Source organism: Rhyacophila brunnea, unplaced genomic scaffold, assembly GCF_057557595.1.
Source record: "Rhyacophila brunnea isolate RB1 unplaced genomic scaffold, BYU_Rbru_1.0 scaffold_19, whole genome shotgun sequence".
NCBI classification, from domain to species: Eukaryota; Metazoa; Arthropoda; class Insecta; order Trichoptera; family Rhyacophilidae; genus Rhyacophila; species Rhyacophila brunnea.
In genome coordinates this window covers 18,714,877-18,741,317 of record NW_028232848.1, presented here as the reverse complement: position 1 = coordinate 18,741,317, position 26,441 = coordinate 18,714,877, and the positions used below count along the sequence as shown (strand labels likewise).

The following is a 26,441-nucleotide window of genomic DNA, read 5'->3' as shown; positions in this document are numbered from 1 at the left end:
AATTATACCGAAATCTTATAAAGATGAGTATTTGTATTTAGCACAAATTGAGTATAAAAATATTACGCGAAGCATAACAAAAACCCTGAAAACATTAAAGGGGTCAATAACATAACCACTCAAACAAATATGTCTTTTATTTGACCATGTCCGATCCTAAAAGGATCATTATAATATGATCCTCCACATAGTAGAGGTTTGTATTGATAGATTTTTGTTTTACGAGAAATGGATGTTAACTCCTTGCTCAATCAATTAGGTCCAATACAATTTGAAAAACAATGTGCGTATTTGCCAGACCAAGGACTCGAGCCTAGAATCAACGACATTATATTATAACGTATAGTATATAACGTACATAATACTGACGATTTTACGCTTTAGCCATAAAAGGAAATAACTTTGTAAAATACTATTCAGGCAACTGAACGCATTCTATACGAATTTGCTTCTACCAAACAATACGTACTTGTACATAAAAAAATATCACAGATGACTATATTGTGTCATCACTATCATCTTTGATTATACTAATTATTTATTTTTGCTTATATGATGTGGTTCTAGAAAGAGATACATTGAAAATATATTATGTACTTACGTTGGTAGTTACGGTTTAACTTATGGTTTTTAATTTATTTTTGTACACACAAGGGGCCTCAAAATTAGCCAGTACCTTGGGCCTCCAACTCTCTAAACTAGTCACTGTTATCAAGATAATATGATTGGACGATAGATATATCTCCGTTCGAAGAATTTTTCTTAAATTCCTTAACGATAAAGTTATCTTAGATATTGAAAAGCGAACGTGTAATAATATCCTAAAAAGGACCTAATGTTTTAATCGTAATTCTACGTATTCCTAACTGATGAGGCTCTTGTCTCCTTTAAAATCTCTAAGGTCTCTCTAACAACGCTCCGCCGTCCGCATAGCTAACAATATTGAAAAACCTAACCTCAATCTTCCGTAGTGACTATCAAAATTTCCGCTGACATTGAACCTTTAGAAATCTTTCCCATTTGCAAGAACTGCAAAATTTTCAGAAGTTCTGGAGACATATTATGGATAGCTGGTCATTCATATTTATTAATTTTAGAGAGTAGATGTCGTCGTTCTCGATTATGTACCACAATATCTCAAAGGCACCAGTTTTACAACATTACCGCTAAAATTAATAGGTAATCATATTTTGTTTTTCGGTTATCACTGCGTGTTCTTCTTCTTTTTATCCTCGATATTTCGGAATCGTAGCTGTATTTTATCTTTGGGTTGTCACCGTATGGTAATTAATAGTAATTTTAAAATTACAAAATGAAGAAAACACTAGTTTTAAAACAATTAGAAAGGATAATATAATAATAAGACCTAGGGAATTATTATATGAAAAAAAAAAAATCGTTTTTATGGTTATCATAATATGGTAGCCATGTAAAAAGGACATGTTTTAAAGACAAGATAACGCGGACGTGAAGACTATTAGTTATACCTGCAGGCCAGGTGTTTATAGCCAGACTCAAAGTTCGGAGTTATAATATATAATTACTGTTAACGATAGTAACTTGTTAAAAATCATAAATGCGCATTGCATACATACGAAGCGTTGTATTTAATTACGAACAAAGGAGATATATCTAAAAGTACATGCAACAAAGAGAGATTTACTCAATTGTGAGACAGAGATATGTGAATATAAGAGTGTATAGAATTACTCGTATTATTATAAATATGTTTTGATGCCTTTTTGATAATTTATAGATAAAAAAATCGGTGTGTGTACTTTCATGTACGCGCGTTAGAAGTTATACTTCTTTGGCGTAATAAAACAAAAACAAAACTTGTGATAAACTAGATTCTTTGACTTGCTCTTAATTATCTTGTTAAATTATACACTCAAGAAAAAGGACCGCTTATTGGAATGTCGTTATTTTATTTCTATACAATTTAACTTATATTACTAAATTATTTAATGGTTTCACGTTGTTTTTATTTTTAAAGTACCAACTGTTACTCTGACGTTTAATCGTTTGTTTACGCAAGGAATTGCAAATGGCCGATAATAACAAATTTTTGCCTAGGCAACGGAACAATTCTAAACTATAATATTATACTGTATAATCGTCACGATTGCAGTATCATACTGTGATAACCGAACAATCGGTGGTTCGAATGCAATCGAGTGAATTTTTTTCGTGTGAAAAAATAAATTATTTGTTACATGTCACACGCCAAAAATACATTCTGATCTGATTTTCCAAACCCGCCAAAAGAAGTATAACTTCAAAAATTGCAAATAATGATGATGAAATCTTATTAGACTTATTTAAGTTGCCAAAATAAGAATTTTCCTTTTTACTATTGTAATATTGTCAATCTCGTACGGTAACTTAATGTGACATGGCCAGAACGGACGGAATATATTAGTATCAGAAAGGGAAGGTCAACCCCATAGCTTTCCGCATGAAAGAAAAAGATAGTTATATAAAAGGCATTCCTCTCGTGTTTATACTTAGATTTCTTGTCATCTGTAATAGTTAATGTAGTTTCTTTTCGTTTTATAATTAATTGTCCATGTAAGAACAATTTATTATGAGGATTATTTAATCCTTTTAACATTTCTACGATTTTTTATTGTAGTTAGTAGTGGGAAAAGAATTATTACTTACTTATTATAAAGTACTATGTCTGGAAGCCATATGTGCTCAGAGGGCACGTACAACTCCGTGACTCCGCCATACTCAGAAGGGTCCCACTGAAACTTGTGATCTTGCCACTCCTGCAAAGGAAAATTAAGAATTATGTTCATTTTAAGTAAACCGTATACTTTTTGAAGTATGACTTTGGAAAGCGAAGAAGTATGAGAGGCGGTGTTTGTGCCTAGGTGGTGTTACCAAGATAATAATGCACCGGTAAAAACATTCAGTGAGGTATATCATGAACCGTTTAATAGTATTATTAATAGCATGGCCCCCACAAGGGACGTGGGCTGACTGGGCTCTAGCCCGAGGGCCTAGTCTCAGGAGGAACCCGGCGTGGTGGGTCAACCAAATAAGTGAGATAAACATACATCATAAATTTACCCTAACAGTAAAAAAGACGACTGCAGCGCTAGTTCATTTAAAATGTTAATTTAAATTATGGTTTTAAAGCATGTAGTTATACGATGCAATTTTTTATGTATGTCGATACGCAACAATTCAATAATTTAGGTGGATTTATTAAAAAATACTTTAAATCGCTTAAAAATTTATCAAATTAAACTAAAATATATTCTTAATTTTACCTCTTACTACATTTGGAAAAAGTTAATGTAGAGCGCCATATTGCCTTTAATCTAAGTGATAGGCAAGGGGGCCTACAAAAGATCCTAGCCTGGGGGCCCGCTTCAGGGTGTAAGGGCCATGATTATTATGATCGGGTTTTTAATTTGAACCCATATCTTACACCGATTTATAAAATCTAAATAAAATCCAGCGCTCGAAATACAACATTTTACGAACCGGATATCTCGATAATTATCAGAAAATATTAAAATATGTTCGCTTTTTTTGTTAAATGTATGCTTTTTAGACGAAATTACTTTGTGAAAACCTTTTCAGAACAGGATGCAGGGGCATGCAAATGAAATCCACAATGATCGATGAAATGATAAAGTTATGAGGAAGTAGGTACGTGGCAACGCAATGCACAGCACCGAGATAAGTGGAAGCAGCTTGATGAAAGCCTTCATCCAGCAGTGGATAGATTCATGATGATGATGATGATGATATAGAAATGCCCAATTTAATACGAAACTACGACATATATTATGACATATTTTTTCTATATGAGCTATTTGATAATAATAATATGATATATAATATTTTGAATTGTATCAAAGGAGACAGAAAAAACTCTCACAGTGGAAACAGCTCTTGAATTCTGGTAGGTACTTCGATGAATTCAAATTTAGAAGCCATCATTCAGTTGTTGAAAATTCCGGTAAAATAAGTTTCCCACGGGCTGTCATGTGCCCTGGCAGCTAGCTAAACGTGTCACATCGCTACACGACCGATATTGAGTATGTAGTACCCGAAAAACATTTTACTGAGGAAAATGTGTGTAACTCTATTGAAGATAGTTGAATAGTGATTGATGTATAAGGAAATTTAAAACTGCTTGAATACCTTCTACGTAATATTACTGTATATTTAAAAAACGGTAAAGTATAGTTCTGTTTTAGGTAGTTTAGTGCGTAATAAGAGAATCGATATATTGTATTTTGCTACAATAGAAAGGTGACTCATCATTTTCACACTAAAACGAACTATATGAACCACCATAGTATGGAAGTATCTTTCGTATTATATACCTACTTACTAGAAAATATATTTGGGATGGTTTCAAAATATTAAATATAAATAATGTTACATTCTCAAATCTTGTGAATTATTCACTGAATAAAAGGAACAATTTATTAAATTATTAGTAAGTGCAAGTACGCTATAACTAAAAATTGGAGTGATCCGGGTGACCTTGATTTAAAACAAAAAAAAACCGATAGCCAACATTAACGCAATTTGATAAGTATTTCATGAAAAAATAACTAGTTAAATTTGTCGTAATTAAGTAGAATGCTCGTAGCATAATTGGTAAAGCACATTGGCGCAAATTCAGTGGTTTTAGGTCAAAGTACCAGCTGACGTTGCATTGTTTGCATTTTTTTTTTCTAGTATGTATATAAATATGTCTGAGGTGTTTTCAAATTATGTATATGTATTATATACTTTGAATATTAAGAATTTCGCTTAAGTTAATGGTCTAAACATAAACAAGACAGACATAGATCCACCAAACAAACCCAACCTGTACCATATCCGCGTCTTAAACGAGCGTATTACGAGGCTCTACGTTTGGATATAAAGCATATAAGCAGTTTTTATGCCTGGGGATATCTCAGGAGCAGTTACTCATGACTAAGTTTGCCACACGCTCCAGTGTATTTTGACTGAGCTTAAATTTAATTATTCAATAAAAATATTCGCAGGAGAGAGGAACATGGCGAACTGACAAAAATGAAAAAAATATAAGTAGGTAATAAATAAAATAATACAAAATAAAGCGAATATAAAAACTAACGATCATTATAATATGTGAAGAGATCTTCACGTCAGCAGTAACACGCAGCATTTTTTTTAAATGCAATATAATTGGCCTTTGTTGCGACCAGGTCGAACAGCGTGATGGGGGCAACAGCTGGTTAAACCGACTTGACCATCTTCTCTTTCCGTACATATTTTAGGACATTCCCAAATGATTTCGCCTGCATCCTGTATTGCTAACTAAATAATCTAACGTAAACAATCTGTACACTTTTTGGCAAAGTTATAAGTTGTCAATTTGCATTATAAAATAGGATTTTATAATGGAACGTCATTGTACAAGTCTGCCTTGAAATTAGTATTAGACGTCGTCAGATCGCCCATGGAAATCACATGCTATTATAAAATAATTATGATCAATTTACAATTAATTATCCCAAACTGTTCAATTTATTGAATATTATGAAAGAATAGACTAATGCAATAATCGAAAAATATATTTCATGATAAATAATATATCGAAAAATTAACCGTACAACTTTGAAAATTTGACCGATACTATTTTACTATTTATTAGTAAATAAGCATTAAATTATAAGTATGTATAATGCAGGGCAGAACAACGAATAATTTGGAAAAAAACCTATCAATATAATATGACGTTATTTTCAATTTTAGAACAAACACATTGAAAATAATAAGATTTTATTAAATTTTATATGATTTTTAAATAATGTTTATTCATATACTGAGAAAGGGTATCAGAATGACATAACTAACTAACCTACAAACATACGGATTGTTGTGGTTTAGGGCTTAGACCTTTGACTTGCTTGAAATAATTCATTTTATTTCTTTATAAAGCACTCCTGCATTTAATAATGTTTTATGAGCATTAGCCTTTTGCATTAAGAGAGTTTATTAGGATATTATGTTTCTTCCCCTTTTTAAATTAACCTATGGAGAAGAATCTGCAAAATGAATTAAAATCAATACCCCCTCCCCTCTAGTATTTAAAATTATATTATTTATTATTCACATTTTGTTCTTTAGTGAAATAGGGTTACGAAAACATTTCGTTCGAATTCGTTAGATATTTTTATATTTTTTACATGGCATCGATCACATGTCTTGAATTAAGCTATAAATAAATATTTGGCAGTAAAACAAGCTCGTGTGTAATAAAACAAACACGTGTTTCAAAAATTATTTCACTGCCCTGCAGCTGTATGTGACACTTTTTTATGAATTGAACGCTACACCATCACTCAAAATATCACAAATACCCAATGCATAAAAAATATTTTCAAGGGTTTTAATTATTTAGTAAGTATACTTTTTATACGAGTATAATATATTATTTGAGTACATGGAAAGTATTATGCTAAACTATGGTAAGCATAAAGTAGTCGATGGTAAGTATAAACAATAAATTACTTGTTAATATGTATAAACATTTCTTACTGACCGTTTAGTCGTATAAAAGGTTTCCATTTTTGTGGCTTTGTGTGTTTATGTATGTTAGTTGTTCACGAAGTTAAGATTTTAGTACTATAGGTATACCTCCATATTTTTTAATAATTCTGGCATACACTGCCAGAACCTGTGATTTTACAACGTTTTTAATAGGTCGCATTGTTATTTGTCCGGTGGTTGTTTATCCGGTACAAATCTTTCAATCGATTTTTAACTAACTTCCCGACTAGCTAGTCATCATTTGAAACTTTTAGAATATATCAGAACACGATGCCAATGCATTTGTTTATTACTTTTAGCCATCTTTAAGTAAAATTGAATTCATTTTCAGCTAGTTCTGTTTTGTATGAAAAGTTATTTCGGAAGAAATCCGCAATCCAATCCACTATTATTGGTTGCTAGGGGTCTAGGGTCCTAGCAACTAAAAAATTAATACATACGTGCGTTACTATGGAAATCAATATGAATGTCAAAATGACATGTCAGTATTATTTCTATCAACTACAAATTTTTTTGATCGTTTAAGCTAGTCAAGTCAAGTTTATATGATTCAACAGAAAATTTGAAAACGTTGTATATAAAAAGTTCTTTTGTATTGTAATTATTTACTTCTATAATTAAAAATGACATATTCTCTGTTCTTCTCTTTAATTTTACAATTAATTAATTTATTGTGTGTTCATAAAGTAATGAAACTGCTGTTGATAATTATTATGTATTATACATGTAAATAAATGTTTAATAAACATACTACTGTATTATGATTTTTTAGAACTGCTTAAGATGCTTCAGAACAAAATATGCTTAATTATTATTTGAACATTCAATGTTCAAAAATACTAATAATATAGTTGGTAATCGATAGAAAAATTATACAAGAAGTGAGTAGGTAACAATCAAGATTTGTTTGAGATTTGGTTTTTTTTTTTGCAAATATATACCTTCATAGATACTGATAATAAAAATATTAGTTGACATTTTTGAAATTAAATATAATTATGTACACAAATACGAATACCAAGTTAGGTATTGTTTTCTCATCATAATAACTATCATATACACGAGGACTGACATTGAAAATGATATATGGCTGTTATTTTGATGATTTTATATCTAATGTAATGAAACTATATTGTAGTTATGCTTGCAATGCCAGTTAGTTGAGGCAATAGGTAACGTATGCAGTGACATCCCTAGATAAAGTGCGGTCTTTGAGCAGACTTAAAATTCCGTTCTCTTTAATTTTAAGTTTCAAATCATCAAACAATTTGGTAGATACCTACTTACTTAATTTTGGTTAAACTAAACAGTCAAATACACCAACAATCTTTTTTTTTTTTTTTAGAATTATTAATAACCATGTCCTTGTTTATTCGTACAAGGTGGTTGTTAGTAATTTTGAACAATCACAAATACCCAGGCTTTGAAAAAAACACATAAATATTGTGTCCTCGCCGGGAATCGAATCCAGAACTCTCGGGTGAAAGGCCAGCGCCATACGCACTGCACCACGAGAGCCGCCTAATAATAATCTTTAAATTGACATACATATTCAAAATCGAATTTATTTATTTTCACATATTGCGGTGAGTATTACAAATTACAGGTTTGGAAATACCCTAGTTAAAATATTGCTTGAGTGATAAATCGACATTGATATATCTTATTAATACTATCAACCTTGGGTACTTGATGAAATTTGAATTTAAAATCTAATAGATTTAAGTTTTGTACTGTTCTGTATGAGTCGAATTGGTGCCTGAAGATGCCGAAAGGCGAAACCCGGTTCGATAAAATGACTCAAATGAATAGTACAAAACTTAAATCCATCAGAAATCAAAATATATATTGCAGTGGGTATTGCGATGCAACAATAGTTATGTTGCCTGGATTTTTATGCTTCGATTTTTTTATACTGAGACGTCAATACTTTTTATTGACGCGTCAGGATCGTTTTCTTTGTGGAAAACCTCCACTGCTCTTAAAAACATAATATTTGTATTTGTTTTTTTCATTCGCTACCCTTTATAATGTGCTGCGCCTATGCAACGCATTGACTGCCTACCCCTACGAGAGGTCATTGAATGTATGCATCGTACATTTTAGACCAATGACGCACCTCACCCACTAGATCAATGATACTCAACCTTTTTTTACTTCGGGCCAAATAAATATATTTGTAAAGTAACGCGGGCCGCATCACTACTGGTGTGACGAAAAAAATCATGAAACCCCCCTTTTTTACAAAACATTTTTGAGATTACAAAAATTATGCGTGTTTTTTAAATTAATCGTGTGCAATAGCAAGACTCTTATACCAGATCTGATGTGGACTATAATGACTATCCTCTTTGGGTATCACTATCTGTGCGTCAAAGTCGAAACGAATCTCAAGATATACGAAATTCCTGATAATAAATGTGTTTCGGGCCGCACATAAAAGCTTAAAGGGCCGCAGGTTGAGTATCGCTGCACTAGATCTTTACTATGGTTCCAATGCCTAGTTGTAAATATACCTAATCCAAAAATATAGCGAGCCCCTACATAGGGATGATCTAAACGTCTAAACCTAAACGATTAAGAGAAGATATTGTTTTTCTATTTCGCACAAAATGCAACGTTGACGGCAGAAAAAAGATTTTCGATCTCTTCACTCGATCACTTCACTTATGGACGAATTTCTTTGCTAAACGGTTTATCTCGAAAGATGTATTCAATATAATATTCATCATCATCATCAGCCTGAATCTATCCACTGCTGGATGAAGGCCTCTTCAAGCTGCTTCCACTTCTCTCGGTCCTGTGAATTGCGTTGCCACGTACTTCCGCAGAACTTTATCATTTCATCGATTCAGCGGCCTCTAGGTCTACCATGCGGACGTTTTGTACTTCTTGGATACTACTGGATTAATAGATTTGTCCAACAATTGTCTTTTCTTCGAGCTATGTGTCCAGCCCATCTCCATTTAAGGCTTTTAATAAACTCTATTACATCGCAAACCCTTGTCTGCTTCCTTATCCACTCATTCCTCTTTTTGTCCTTTCGCGTTATGCCCAGCATTCACCTCTTCATACCACGTTGTGCTACTCTAAGTTTCTGGATCTCTCTTTTACTTAGGGTCCATGTTTCACACGCATATGTGATCACAATATAATATTATCTACCGTAAAATCTTGTTTTACAATTGACGCAGATTTTGCAAAATATAGTAATTAAACTGTGCAATTTATAAATAAGATAGTGTTTTAAGCGTTAGTTCATTTTAAATAAAGTAAGTTAATTGCATTAATATGTAGCGTTCATGCTTGATAAATAATGTTGTCATTATATATTTAATGTCTTTTGTATGAATATTATTATTTTGATGATGATTTTAAATGTGGAAATTTATCTTTGTGCTTATTTAAAGTACTATACGTATAATAAATAATACTAAAAATAAATAAAATTGAAACAAAATTGGTCCATATTTTATAATTCATGTATGTTTCTTGTTATTATTACTAAATAATGGGTTGTGTTACATATTATCATCCCAGGTATTCCATGAAAATGAGGGAGAATCGACGGGCAGTTGGTCCCTTTTTGGAGGGCACATGAGAAAGACATTAAAAATATGTGTGTTATTGGAAAGTAAAATACGGAAAGGGGCAGAGTCCTGAGTACTAACCATTACTTACATTATGGGACCGATAGGATGAAGCATGACGTGTTTGGTTATTATTCTCTTCTTATTATTAGACTCACAAAAAGTCACAAACGACAATATTTATATTTATTTAAATATACATAATTTTGAAAACACTTCTGAGAAAATATATTATAACCAATATTATAATAAATCTTTTTGAAAAGTAAGATACCCCGCAGGAATCGAACCTGCATCTCTCGGGATTCGCGCCCATGCAAATATATCACTATGCTAAAGGCGCCATACTTAATTGTGATAAATTTGAACTAATGGCTCTAAATACTCTCTGAAGTGCTTTCCAAATTGAGCTACTATTGGCAATCGGCTTTTGTATTTTAAATCAAAGTAGGTATTACTTAAGCAGTATTTTCAAAATTATGGAAGTTCAATAATTAGAATGTTACATTCTTAAATCTTGTGAATTATTCGTTGAATATAAAAAAGAGTTAATTAAAAATTTATTTAAATGTTTTGGCCAAGTAGGTAATATGCCGTATTGACTGGTGTAAGGAAGTCGTCCTAATAAATATGCTGAAAAAACCAACTAAAAATTAAAACAGTATAGACATTACGTATGCGGTGACACAAGGATGGGTTATTATAGTGAATTTTTTAAGATAGTGATGTACCCACTAACAACGACGACTTTCTTAACGAGGCAGACGTACCTACTCGCCTTGTTTAATAGATGGCGTCATGATATTTTTATTACCACGTTTTTATTAGCTCGTATTCTTGTTTGTCCAGTATAATTTTTTTCTTATTTTTAACTGACTTCCCGACTAGCTAGACACTTGAAACTTTTAGAATATATCAGAACACGACGACAATAATTCATTCTTTTAATACTTTTAGCCATCATTAAGCAGAATTAAATTCATTTAAAGTTAATTCTGTTTTGTATAGAAATTTATTTCGGAAAAAAATCGTAAAAAGTAAAATACTATTATTGGTTGCTAAGGGGTCCTAGCAACTAAATTATTAATATATACGTGCGTTACTATGGAAATAAATATGACATATCAAAATGATATTTCAGTATTCTATATTTACTAGCTGAGCCAGCTGGCTCTCGCCAGTCTGTCTCGCTAGGTCTTGCAGACAGCTTTTCATCATAGTCACTTGGTGTTGGATTTTAATATAATAATTGTAAAGTGTGTATAGACGGCGCCATAGTTTTCCCTTCGGGATGGATTTTCATTCACGTCAGACAATTGAAAATTTATCTGATTTGTCAGTTTAACGATATGCATGTCGTCACTGCAAATACAAATTTGGAGTCATGTGCGTAGTCTATTCTGGAGTCTGGCCTTCTCAATATCATCTGACACCATTTCAGGCTGCTAAGCCTAGCAAAACAGCTGGCAATCGCCGATTGCTACCACTGTCATTTTAATTTTAATACAATATATGTGTAGGTATGTGCATTTAAATATGATAAATAGTTATACATCTCAATCGTGATTATCATAAATAGCGATCCAATATAACGCGAATATTAATCTCTTTCGGGTCCCATTTACATAATAGAAAAAGGTTAGCAGCATAAAAATAAATTTAAACATTATTTTGTTTCATTGTCTATAAAAAATAAATGCTTGGAGCCACAGAATAATATTTTAAAAATCATATTTTGTTTTAAAATTAGCCTTAAACAATATAGTTTCCCGGTGCGGGACATTCATATCGAGACAAATGTTGATAAATAATGAAGTAATACATATTATATCTGATAAGAATAGGAATTTATAAGACCTAAAGATGTGGAATCAGCTTAAAAATGCCTTCATCCAGCAGTGGATTGATACAGGTTGATGACGATAATGACGATATAAATGGGTAGGTATATAAAATCACAAATTTAAAAAAATATTGCAGTTTATATGACCAAGAAGAGTAGAATTAGGTTGGGATAACCTTCATCCAGCAGTGGATTAATCTTGGTTGATGATGATAATGACGATATTATGAATGGGAAAATATAATATCAGCAATTTTGATAAATATAGTAATTCATATGACCGACAGAAATTCAAACAACATAGAGAGGCCTTCATCCACCGGTGGATTGATTCAGGTTCATAATGATAATAGAAATATAAATAGATATAATATATTATCACCGATTTTGATAAATACAGCACTTCAAATGACAGAAAGGAGTAGAATCAGGCATGGGAGGCCTTTATCCAGCAATAGATGGGTTCAGGTCAATGATGATAAGGACGATAGAAATAGGTATAATATAGTAGTAGAATCAGGTTGCGGAACTCTTCATCCAGCAGTGAATTGATCCTGGTTGATGATGATGACGATATGAATATGTAGATAAATGTAATATCACCGATTTTGATAAATACAGAAATTCATATCACAGAAAGGAGTAGAATCAGGCTAAGGAGGTCTTTAAGTAGTGGATTGGTTTAGGTCGATGATGATGATGATGACGATATGAATATGTAAATAAATATAATATCACCGATTTTGATAAATACAGAAATTCATATGACAGAAAAGAGTAGAATCAGGCTAGCGAGGTCTTTATTAAGCAGTGGATTGTTTCAGGTCGATGATGATGATGATGATGATAATAATGATGATAATGACGATATGAATATGTAAATAAATATAATATCACCGATTTTGATAAATACAGCAATTCATATGACAGAAAGGAGTAGAATCAAGCAAAGGAGGTCTTTATTAAGCAGTGGATTGGTTTAGGTCGATGATGATGACGATATGAATATGTAGATAAATATAATATCACCGATTTTGATAAATACAGCAATTCATATGACAGAAAGGTGTAGAATCTGGCTAGGGAGGTCTTTATGAAGCAGTGGATTGGTTCAGGTCAATGATGATGATAATGATAATGACCATATGAATATGTAGATACATATAATATCACCGATTTTGATAAATACAGCAATGCATATGACAGAAAGGAGTAGAATCAGGCTAAGGAGGTCTTTAAGTAGTGGATTGGTTCAGGTCAATGATGATGATGATGACGATATGAATATGTAAATAAATATAATATCACCGATTTTGATAAATACAGAAATTCATATGACAGAAAGGAGTAGAATCTGGCTAGGGAGGTCTTTATTAAGCAGTGGATTGGTTCAGGTCGATGATGATGATAATGATGACGATATGAATATGTAGATAAATATAATATCACCGATTTTGATAAATACAGAAATTCATATGAAAGAAAGGAGGAGAATTAGGCTAAGGGGGTCTTTATTAAGCAGTGGATTGGTTCAGGTATATGATAATGATGATGATGACAATATGAATGTGTAGATACATATAATATCACAGATTTTGATAAATACAGCAATGCATATGACAGAAAGGAGTAGAATCAGGCTAAGGAGGTCGTTAAGTAGTGGATTGGTTCAGGTCAATGATGATGATGATGACGATATGAATATGTAAATAAATATAATATCACCGATTTTGATAAATACAGAAATTCATATGACAGAAAGGAGTAGAATCTGGCTAGGGAGGTCTTTATTAAGCAGTGGATTGGTTCAGGTCGATGATGATGATGATGATGACGATATGAATATGTAGATAAATATAATATCACCGATTTTGATAAATACAGAAATTCGTATGACAGAAAGGAGGAGAATTTGGCTAAGGGGGTCTTTATTAAGCAGTGGATTGGTTCAGGTATATGATAATGATGATGATGATGATGACGATATGAATGTGTAGATACATATAATATCAGAGATTTTGATAAATACATACATTCATATGACAAAAGGAGTAGAATCAGGCTAGGGAGGTCTTTATTAAGCAGTGGATGGATCCTGGTTGATGATGATGATGACGATATGAATATGTTTTTAAATATAATATCACCGATTTTGATAAATACAGCTATTCATATGACAGAAAGGAGTAGAACCGGGCTAGGGAGGCCATTATCCAGCAGGGATGGATCCTGGTTGATGATGATGATGACGATATGAATATGTTTTTAAATATAATATAGCAGTAGATTGGTTCAGGTCGATGATATAAGAATGATAGAAATAGGTATAATATCACAAATTCGTTAAACCGATAGTAGTAGAATCAGGTTGCGGAACCCTTTATCCAGTAATGGATTGATCCTAGTTGATGATGATGATGATGATTATGATGACGATATGAATATGTAGATAAATTACATTAGAAATTCAATACTGTCAAGAATACAATCAACGTAGAGAGGCCTTCATCCAGCAGTGGATTTATTGAGGCTCGTGATAATAATGGCATTATATATAGATAGGTAGATAATAATATTATATCACTGATTTTGATAAATATAACAATTCATGTGTAAGTAAGGAGTAGAATAAGGCTGAGGAGGCCTTCATCCAGCAGTGTATAGGTCAAGATTGATGATGATAGGGACGAAAAAAATTGGTAGATATTATACAATATCACACATTTTGATAACTATAACAATTCGTATTAATTTCTTTCATTGTTTGCAATGGCAACTTTTTTAGTATGGAAATTAGTAGCCTAGGTAATTATTTAATAAAAAAGGATTGAGTGAACAGCCACAAAGTATTTTAAAAAAATCAAATTTTGAATATCAGTTATCTATGAAATGGCCGTCAGTGGCGTACCCCGCTGTCATAAGATATTATACGTAGTAAATTGTATCAGGATTATGGTTTTTTTACTGGAAAAAAGTGCGCCAATGCCTACATTACGATATTTGAATAAAAATAATCGAATTCGTTTGTCAAATAAAGGATTACAAGGTCTTAAGCGACGAAGACGTCATTATGACAGGCGTGGACAGTAAATATGGCGATCGTATACGGTGTGTAAGAAAATATCGGATATAAACGTCAAGTACCTGTAAAATCATTGAAAATTTGTGAAATGTGGTCAATTCAAACGGTAGATGAATCGGTAGCGCTCATTTTGAAGTGAAGATGTAAAAATAACAATAAAATGTCGCTTAAATGAGCCGTTAGTGAATTTTCCAAAATCTCTTAGGATAATAATAATGAAAGACTAGCTGAGCCAGCTGGCTCTCGCCAGTCTGTCTCGCTAGGTCTTGCAGACAGCTTTTCATCATAGTGACTTGGTGTTGGATTTTAATATAATAATTGTAAAGTGTGTATAGACGGCGCCATAGTTTTCCCTTCGGGATGGATTTTCATTCAAGTCAGACAATTGAAAATTTATCTGATTTGTCATTTTTACGATATGCATGTCGTCACTGCAAATACAAATTTGGAGTCATGTGCGTAGTCTATTCTGGAGTCTGGCCTTCTCAATATCATCTGACACCATTTCAGGCTGCTAAGCCTAGCAAAACAGCTGGCAATCGCCGATTGCTACCACTGTCATTTTAATTTTAATACAATATATGTGTAGGTATGTGCATTTAAATATGATAAATAGTTATACATCTCAATCGTGATTATCATAAATAGCGATCCAATATAACGCGAATATTAATCTCTTTCGGGTCCCATTTACATAATAGAAAAAGGTTAGCAGCATAAAAAATAAATTTAAACATTATTTTGTTTCATTGTCTATAAAAAATAAATGCTTGGAGCCACAGAATAATATTTTAAAAATCATATTTTGTTTTAAAAATTAACCTTAAACAATATAGTTTCCCGGTGCGGGACATTCATATCGAGACAAATGTTGATAAATAATGAAGTAATACATATTATATCTGATAAGAATAGGAATTTATAAGACCTAAAGATGTGGAATCAGCTTAAAAAGGCCTTCATCCAGCAGTGGATTGATACAGGTTGATGACGATAATGACGATATAAATGGGTAGGTATATAAAATCACAAATTTAAAAAAATATTGCAGTTTATATGACCAAGAAGAGTAGAATTAGGTTGGGATAACCTTCATCCAGCAGTGGATTAATCTTGGTTGATGATGATAATGACGATATTATGAATGGGAAAATATAATATAAGCAATTATGATAAATATAGTAATTCATATGACTGACAGAAATTCAAACAACTTAGAGAGGCCGTCATCCACCGGTGGATTGATTCAGGTTCATAATGATAATGGAAATATAAATAGATATAATATATTATCACCGATTTTGATAAATACAGCAATTCAAATGACAGAAAGGAGTAGAATCAGGCATGGGAGGCCTTTATCCAGCAATAGATGGGTTCAGGTCAATGATGATAAGGACGATAGAAATAGGTATAATATAGTAGTAGAATCAGGTTGCGGAACTCTTCATCCAGCAGTGAATTGATCCTGGTTGATGATGATGACGATATGAATATGTAGATAAATGTAATATCACCGATTTTGATAAATACAGAAATTCATATCACAGAAAGGAGTAGAATCAGGCTAAGGAGGTCTTTAAGTAGTGGATTGGTTTAGGTCGATGATGATGATGATGACGATATGAATATGTAAATAAATATAATATCACCGATTTTGATAAATACAGAAATTCATATGACAGAAAAGAGTAGAATCAGGCTAGCGAGGTCTTTATTAAGCAGTGGATTGTTTCAGGTCGATGATGATGATGATGATAATGATGATAATGACGATATGAATATGTAAATAAATATAATATCACCGATTTTGATAAATACAGCAATTCATATGACAGAAAGGAGTAGAATCTGGCTAAGGAGGTCTTTATTAAGCAGTGGATTGGTTTAGGTCGATGATGATGATGACGACGATATGAATATGTAGATAAATATGATATCACCGATTTTGATAAATACAGCAATTCATATGACAGAAAGAAGTAGAATCTGGCTAGGGAGGTCTTTATTAAGCAGTGGATTGGTTCACGTCAATGATGATGATGATGATAATGATAATGACCATATGAATATGTAGATAAATATAATATCACCGATTTTGTTAAATACAGCAATGCATATGACAGAAAGGAGTAGAATCAGGCTAAGGAGGTCTTTAAGTAGTGGATTGGTTCAGGTCAATGATGATGATGATGACGATATGAATATGTAAATAAATATAATATCACCGATTTTGATAAATACAGAAATTCATATGACAGAAAGGAGTAGAATCTGGCTAGGGAGGTCTTTATTAAGCAGTGGATTGGTTCAGGTCAATGATGATGATGATGATGACGATATGAATATGTAGATAAATATAATATCACCGATTTTGATAAATACAGAAATTCATTTGACAGAAAGGAGGAGAATTAGGCTAAGGGGGTCTTTATTAAGCAGTGGATTGGTTCAGGTATATGATAATGATGATGATGATGATGACGATATGATTGTGTAGATACATATAATATCACAGATTTTGATAAATACATACATTCATATGACAAAAGGAGTAGAATCAAGCTAGGGAGGTCTTTATTAAGCAGTGGATGGATCCTGGTTGATGATGATGATGACGATATGAATATTTAAATAAATATAATATCACCGATTTTGATAAATACAGAAATTCATATGACAGAAAGGAGTAGAATCTGGCTAGCGAGGTCTTTATTAAGCAGTGGATTGGTTCAGGTCGATGATGATGATGATGATGACGATATGAATAAGTATGTAGATAAATATAATATCACCGATTTTGATAAATACAGAAATTCATATGACAGAAAGGAGGAGAATTAGGCTAAGGGGGTCTTTATTAAGCAGTGGATTGGTTCAGGTATATGATAATGATGATGATGATGATGACAATATGAATGTGTAGATACATATAATATCACAGATTTTGATAAATACATACATTCATATGACAAAAGGAGTAGAATCAGGCTAGGGAGGTCTTTATTAAGCAGTGGATGGATCCTGGTTGATGATGATGATGACGATATGAATATGTTTTTAAATATAATATCACCGATTTTGATAAATACAGCAATTCATATGACAGAAAGGAGTAGAACCAGGCTAGGGAGGCCATTATCCAGCAGTGGATTGGTTCAGGTCGATGATATAAGAATGATAGAAATAGGTATAATATCACAAATTCGTTAAACCGATAGTAGTAGAATCAGCTTGCGGAACCCTTCATCCAGTAGTGGATTGATCCTAGTTGATGATGATGATGATTATGATGACGATATGAATATGTAGATAAATAACATTAGAAATTCAATACTGTCAAGAATACAATCAACGTAGAGAGGCCTTCATCCAGCAGTGGATTTATTGAGGCTCGTGATAATAATGGCATTATATATAGATAGGTAGATAATAATATTATATCACTGATTTTGATAAATATAACAATTCATGTGTAAGTAAGGAGTAGAATAAGGCTGAGGAGGCCTTCATCCAGCAGTGTATAGGTCAAGATTGATGATGATAGGGACGAAAAAAATAGGTAGATATTATACAATATCACACATTTTGATAACTATAACAATTCGTATTAATTTCTTTCATTGTTTGCAATGGCAACTTTTTTAGTATGGAAATTAGTAGCCTAGGTAATTATTCAATAACAAAAATAGTGGGTGAACAGCCACAAAGTATTTTAAAAAAATCAAATTTGGAATATCACATTATCTATGAAATGGCCGTCAGTGGCGTACCCCGCTGTCAAAAGATATTATACGTATTAAATTGTACCAAAATTATGGTTTTTTCACCGGAAAAAAGTGCGCCAATGCCTACATTACGATATTTGAATAAAAATAATCGAATTCGTTTGTCAAATAAAGGATTTGAAGGTCTTAAGCGACAAAGACGTCATTCTGACAGGCGTGGGCAGTAAATATGGCGATCGTATACGGTGTGTAAGAAAATATCGGATATAAACGTCAAGTACCTGTAAAATCATTGAAAATTTGTGAAATGTGGTCAATTCAAACGGTAGATGAATCGGTAGCGCACATTTTGAAGTGAAGATGTAAAAATAACAATAAAATGTCGCTTAAATGAGCTGTTGGTGTATTTTCCAAAATCTCTTAGGATAATAATAATGAAAGATTCAGTATTTCTATTATGTACAAAAAAAGTATTTATTAATACTTACGTAGAATTGTCAAGTTTATATGATTCAACGGAAAATTTAAAAACGTGGTATATAAAAAAATCTTTTTATCTTTTAATTATTTGAAAATTCGCTTGCCAATAATTTTTAATTAATCTATTTTTTTTTCAAATTAATAATGCACAACGTTAAAGAGTGAAATAATTTTGTTGAAAAATATTAGTTTTGTCATAATACAAAATATTGTCGCTGGTATTGACGGAATCAGAAAAAACGCCTTTGTTTTATATTTCGTTGTGATTACTGACTAAATTGGTAACTGCCTAGATGGTAAAGTACAGCGTCCGTAACGGGATGATGACGGGATCAAGTTCCAGTCATTGTAAATTTATATAATTATATTTTTTCCTTATTATGTATATTATTTATGATTATGATGTATAACGAAATATGATATAATATTCACATTGAATTAAATTTAAATCAAAAAATGAATTTGAATATAGATACATAAATCTATTACTGACTGATATAAGAGCAAAAATATTACCAAAACAACTAAAATGTACCGAATAAGATCTCCTATCTTCCCGATTTGTGAGACTTGGACGTTAAAGGGAAGAGAAAGAACATGAACGCTTTTGAAACATGGTGCTGGAGGCGGATGCTGAGAAACGTACCAACGAATTCATAATCGGCGAACTGCAGACTTTCCTCCGTTTGCCTTTCGCTGGATTTTTTAGATTTTGTTCATATAGCTTTCGAAAAAATCGGGATATTAGATCGGATCGAAGGGGATGAGGAAGAGCTCCATATAGATTCTAGTTGAACAGACCAAAACAAGAGTACCACGCTATCACATTGACAAAGTCCATGCCGCTGATTGCCGAGAAGGGTGGAGCAAATCCTTAGAAAAGGCTGTCACGATCCTCAGTCCTCGATCCTAGGTCCCGAAGAAAAAAAAAGAATTTTATTATGGCCAAATAGAAATGCCGCGTCCAATGATATAATAATTTAATTGGTTAGTTACATTAAGATAATCAGTGTGCATTAATTAGTAAGCGTGTTAGACTGTAAACATCGAATAGTGTAGTGAGATTATTACATAGTGCGCGTCATAAACTATGTCTGTGATGCAACCAGAGACCGTGAAACAGCGTTTCGTATTCATTAAACTGATTTCGCGGCTGATTAAAATGCAGTGTCACATTCTGTTTACATCGCACGCCTCGCTTGAGCTGTATGCTTTTCCTATTGTATGTAGAGTATGTAGAGCATTTGTGGATAATATACTAAGTAATGTAAATGAACAGAGTTGGATTTATTCGGATTTATAATTGGGATTATTGTGTCCTTTATCCACGGCATACGGCCATTTTGTTGAATATGGGATTATACCTAAATAATAATTATCATGGCAAAATCTTACAACTACTGATATAGTTGACAAAAAATGTACCAGTAAAAATAATTGTGCATTTATTTCAGAAGTTCTTCAAGGCCAGTTGAATAATGGTTAATTCTCTCTAAGCTCGTAGGTCACTTTTGCTCTTAAAGTATTTTTCCCTGCTCTTACGTGGTAAAGTTTACAATCCCGATATTCTGGAAATTTTGCATTTTTATGCATCCGTCAATTACATGTGTGGTCGCAGCAGCCATCACCTATTGTGGGTGAAAGCTGTTTCCTCATGTCAGGCGCACCAGTCACCAATAGCGATGGCTGTGCGGCTCATCAATGGACTCCCTAGAGATATAAGTAGCCATTTTTAACGATGCATTATGTATTTTGTTAATTATATTTTATTATTTAATTTGTATTTTTCTTGAATTATTGTTCTATTTTTGTTTCATCTCTTTTGCTTTGTTATCCTAAATGTCATGTTGTGAATGTCTTGCATTTGTTATGTGCTCAATGTGTTTTTTTTTTTAAATAAATAAATAACATAAAAATAGACTATTTTCACGACTGATGTAATTCAAATTGTGTGTTATGTTTACCGATCATGTCATACTATATAATTGTTATAATAAATTATATTTAAATAAGATTCAAGAATAACTGATATCACCTAAACTTGTCAAATCGGGCAGTTGTTTGGTGATGGTGACGAAAGTTAATCCGCACAAAATCAGAGTTACGTATGTGGATGGGTTATTTTTTTATTAAATGTAAATAATATTTTACGCTGAAAGCTGAACATATGGATACATACAGTGAGGAGATATTAGGAGATGGAATACTTGCAATAAATAAGCGATGAATTTAAAATAAGATGTTTGATGGATTTCCAAGATTGAAGAGACCCACGAAAAAAAAGATTCCGCTAGTGGACGATTGGAGAGGAGCAGCGGAAAAATAATGAGCCAGACTCAATTTGGGCTGTAGCACCATCGAAGAAGAATATAATATTACAGGTAAAACTACGTCATAGGAAATAATTAACTAGGAAAACACATTAAAAAATAAGAAACTTTAAATGTTTCCGTTTTTTAATTTGTCTATTAAAAATAATGCACTTGCTTTTCCGTAGAAGTCGGTTCTATGATACTGACATTATTATTACGTAATTATTTGAATTTGTGAGAGATTAAGATATTAAAAATTGTTAGATTCGAGTTTTAGGTAAAACCTGTAGTCAGTCATGTTCTTCTGTTTATTAATTTAATTTGTAATAACTGGTACTGTATAGGAAACACATTTTTTTTATTTTAATAACATTGAATTGCTTTGCATTTTTATTACACCCGTTAGACACGACTGTATATATAATATATATATATATATATAAAACTACCTTAAATACATTCATCCTTACATACATAAAAAGATATTTACAAAAATACTACTTTGTACGAAAAGCTATAATATGTTATTTATGCAATATTTCATATCGATTTTTAAATCTACTGTTGACTTACGTAGCGTAGAGATAAAATAAAACTATAAGACAATCAGTGACAAAAATCAACGAATATAGTTTAACGCAAATACCACAGGGTAAAGGCATTTTCCTTGTACTCCATCCTTTATCAAGTGCCCCTTCTTTGAGCGTCACCTGAAACATGAATCTTATATATCCGTGGCTACTATTGCGTAAGGCTTTTGATTTATAATGTCCTTTTCCTTTCAAACTTGTTCTTTTCTATTATCTTTCCTGTGAGTATTAGCTTCAGGAGTATGTACTTGTCATTCAATATAACATATCCGTTTTTCTTGTTTAGTCGTTATGATGATATTGACCCACCCTCTACTTTTTTCTAATATATTGAAGTAATATTACCTGTAATAGAAGAAGTGACACAATTTTTCTATAGTACAACAAAAATATGGTAGCAATTTTAAAACGTTTTATGGTTAAATTGAATATATTGTTTGTAAGGATATACTGTTTACGTATTTTTTGGTTTATATTTTTATGTAACTAATGATATTTATTTATATATATTTATATGTGACTGATCATCAGTGTAATACGATAAATCATTTGTTTCAATCAAGATTTGTTTCATTAGGTCACAGCGAGATAAAATACCTTACATAAGCTTAAAATAAGTTTTTATCCAATGGATATTTGATATATGTGTTGATTTAACCCAATTATTTGTGAATGGTTAAAACCCAATCTTCGTAAAAATATACGGTATCATTAATATATATTATACATATTGATTATACGGTCCATTATTACACCGAAATCACCATACTCCACTACCATTTTCTGATACATATAAGCTGATACCAGACAAAGATACTATTAAACTCATGCAGTTAAGTAGGATTGCGTTGTTATATAAATTTGAGTAACGGTAAGGTATTATCATTGGAGACATGCATATATTATATCAGTTATAATACTTATAAATTAGGTATAAAATAAAGAAACACGAAAGTTAGAGTGTTTAATACCTTTGAAAATAACTGAGCTTTTGATTTGACAAATAATAATAACAAGAATATAAAGTTATTTTGTATGAGAAAACCACCCCTGTATAGTACATAGGCACGTCATGCGGATTGAGAGAAAACTTGAATAATTTGTGTAAAGGAAATGCTGAGGAATAAATTTATTTGAGTTATTTTTGTATGCCGCTTGAGTACTTACGTGTTCCAGCCAGACGTTCGTGGTGAGGATTTGATCTTTCAGATTCTGTAAAAAAGAAAACAATATCATTTTAGATACCTATATTATATTGCGAATAATAGAATTTCGTTACATTATACATTATTTATATAAACATACAAAATATATAGCCAAATAAATATTTTTTTCCAACGATTTAAAAAAAATGAAATCGATTAAATAATAATATACTATTATGTATTGAATTGAGCTTTGAAAGCTCAAATCGTCTGGTATTTTCATAAAGTTTTAAGAGTTCTTAGTTTTCAATTGATAGAGAAATTATTATTATGTACCGTATGTATTACTATGTCATCGAGGGTTCGTTATTAATATGCACGCATGATAAATGCAATGTGTTTTGATTGTTCATGTAAATATTCTAAGTAATGACGGTATATTATATTTGACTACCTATCTATATATGTATGTTTAATAAAAATTGGTAGTTTTGTATTATAAAAAACAATAACAATGCCATGGTTACGTCTTGTAAGCAAAATAGCCATTGTATGATAGTAATTAAAAATTAATAAATCAATACAATCCATTAATAAAAAAAAGTAGGTTATGTGCTTTATATCTGTATATTAATTTATTGATTTGACCGATTCAGTAATACTAAAATTATGAGGAATTGCTTTCAATTTTTGATAATTTTGGGAAATAACAAAGTGCAGTTTGCTATACCTACATAAATTAATCTGTTAGCTGAATTTTCAAGCTCTGTCTATATCGAGATTTTTTTAAAAATCCCTTTGATCTAACATTTTTCTTACTGATCAGATAGATATTCCTAAACTTAATTGGCCCACAGCCACTTTTCAGAAAAAAAATTTCGATATCCCCTGGAAATCTACATTCTATGTGAAGAAACAGAAAGATGCCTCGAATTTTTTTCGTTCTTTTATCTATGTACTTATATTTTATCACTCTACTCTACTCTACGGAGGATATTGGATTAAGATATTGTTGTAAATAAGACGCCTTCAAGCTTAAATTACAAAAGTATGTATTTACGTCAAGCATAGTAGCACGAAATGCACTAATGAAATATAATTAAAATTATGAATATCGTTAGAAATAATCCCAATAGGAAAGAAAAACCGGGTTCTCTACTACCAATTAAATATTATTCGGTTCTATTTTTATTTACAACACCGTGAATTAGTATTTGCAATCGGGTTTTTTGGCTAAATATGATGCAATGTAAAACTTTACTACTATTATTGCTCACAATCTAGAATAAAGTGTACGTATCTATCTGCCCTTGCAGCCATAACTTTTGGTAGGTTATCGTCATTGAATTTAAATTGCAATTCCTTGTTTGTTGCTATTCCTATAATTTATAATAATTTTAGAGATACTTCTGTGTCTATTAAAAGAGATCCAAAACTCAATCCTCCAATCAATTTTTCTTCTTCTTTATTTTTGGTTTCACCATCCCCTTATTAATGGATATGATGGGGCTACCACCAAGGGTTACATGGAAATTGTACGTAAAACATTTCACCCTGGCACAGTTCGCCGTAAGCTTTCTTATCGGAATGAGATGACCGTATATTATACGGTCTCCAATTTTATTAGATTCAATATGAACAAATTCAATTGTCATAGCTGATTTTGGCAAAATTCATGAATTCAAGGATAAAAACCTAACCTAACATAACTTAACCTAACCTAACAAATAATCCAGTATATCGGCTATTTTCAAAATTTGTTTGCTGCTGGCTTCCTGTAAATTGTGAACCGACAAGAACCGTGTTTTATTTAGACATGAATTTTATGTCAATACTATACGACCGAAAGAGGTTGGACGGTGTTTAATATACGACCATACTTTTCCGAACAACATTTCACGGTCAAGTGTGATACGGCGAACTGCTAACGTACAAGTTTCCGGACACGACCACCAAGTACTTTGGAAAATACTGGTTTACAGAAAATAATGTTTTTGTAAATATATTATTTTACCAATAATACCTCAACAATCCATAAAGGAAGTTTATTAGTGAGCTATATCGTATGCATATAATATATTATAGAAATATAGACAGGGCGTTGTACACAACAAAGGTTGACTAATTCGGGGTGATTCGGACAAAGACAAGAACCCTTAATATAATTATTGAATAAAGCTTGACGGCGCAAATGATACCACCAAATCACATAACACATTATTAATCAGGTAGGTCATATTATAATTACTTAATTACCATGCAGGCGGAATCAAAGCCATTTTGATTTAATGGTTAATTAAATTTGTATTTCCTATATAATTTTAACATAATAAGTTGCTTAACTAAATTTTTATTCAAAGCATTATTCATGAGGGTTTAAGACATTGGGCATACATAATTTTAAAACACCTTAACCCCAGATCTTGAATAAAATATGACTCTAGACAGGTCTTTGAACCTACATCCAATATGTTTAACCAATCTACCTATCTGCAGCTGCGCCTTACACAAGTTAGACGGAATTAAGTAACGTCATGCATCTGAAATGTTTTAATCAAGATTTTATAAAGATCAACCTGCATATTAGTTAAGCTAGGTCAGTTAGCATTAACTTAAATTAGATTTTGTTAGATTAAACTATGATCATAATCTTTCCAGTGCTTTTACCTTGTAGCTCTAGGTCTAGGTACATATTATAACGAAGCTTTCATGTGAAATCAGCAAGAAAACCAATCCCTCTTTATTTTCTGTCGAGTGTATTCATCTTCTCTCTTTCAAACATGATAGTATTATTTCTCTCAACAAACTGCTAAGCGTTTCAGAGAAAATGCCATCAAACCATTCATTTACTGTTCAAAGAGACAAACGTGTGAAAGTAAGAAGAAACTCTGGCCCAGTTTAAAGCGCCGTGATCCACATCGTCTATTTCTCTCACTTCTGTGGATCAAGATGTTACGTGGCCGTCTGCATGGTTAATTTGAAAACTTCATTAATAAGTTAAATAAATAAAAATGGTATGTATAAACATCGTAATTAAATGTGTTTATATCACCACTTTTACGTTTTCAACATGCAATTCCCATCACGTTGCGATCGACCAAAAATCCATCCAATGA

At 31.8% G+C, this 26,441-nt stretch overlaps 1 protein-coding gene across 2 annotated transcripts in view; it reads right to left on the bottom strand.

The window, feature by feature from the left end:
- Positions 1-26,441, bottom strand: part of nAChRalpha2 (nicotinic acetylcholine receptor alpha2) — a 249,917-nt gene that overhangs the window by 74,920 nt on the left and 148,556 nt on the right. For both annotated transcript variants that reach the window (XM_085946224.1, XM_085946225.1), the window contains 2 exons: positions 23,348-23,392; positions 2,665-2,774 (listed from right to left, as the gene is read on the bottom strand). In XM_085946224.1, the coding sequence (XP_085802350.1) occupies positions 2,665-2,774; positions 23,348-23,392 (155 nt within the window). The remainder of the gene's footprint in view (positions 1-2,664; positions 2,775-23,347; positions 23,393-26,441) is intronic.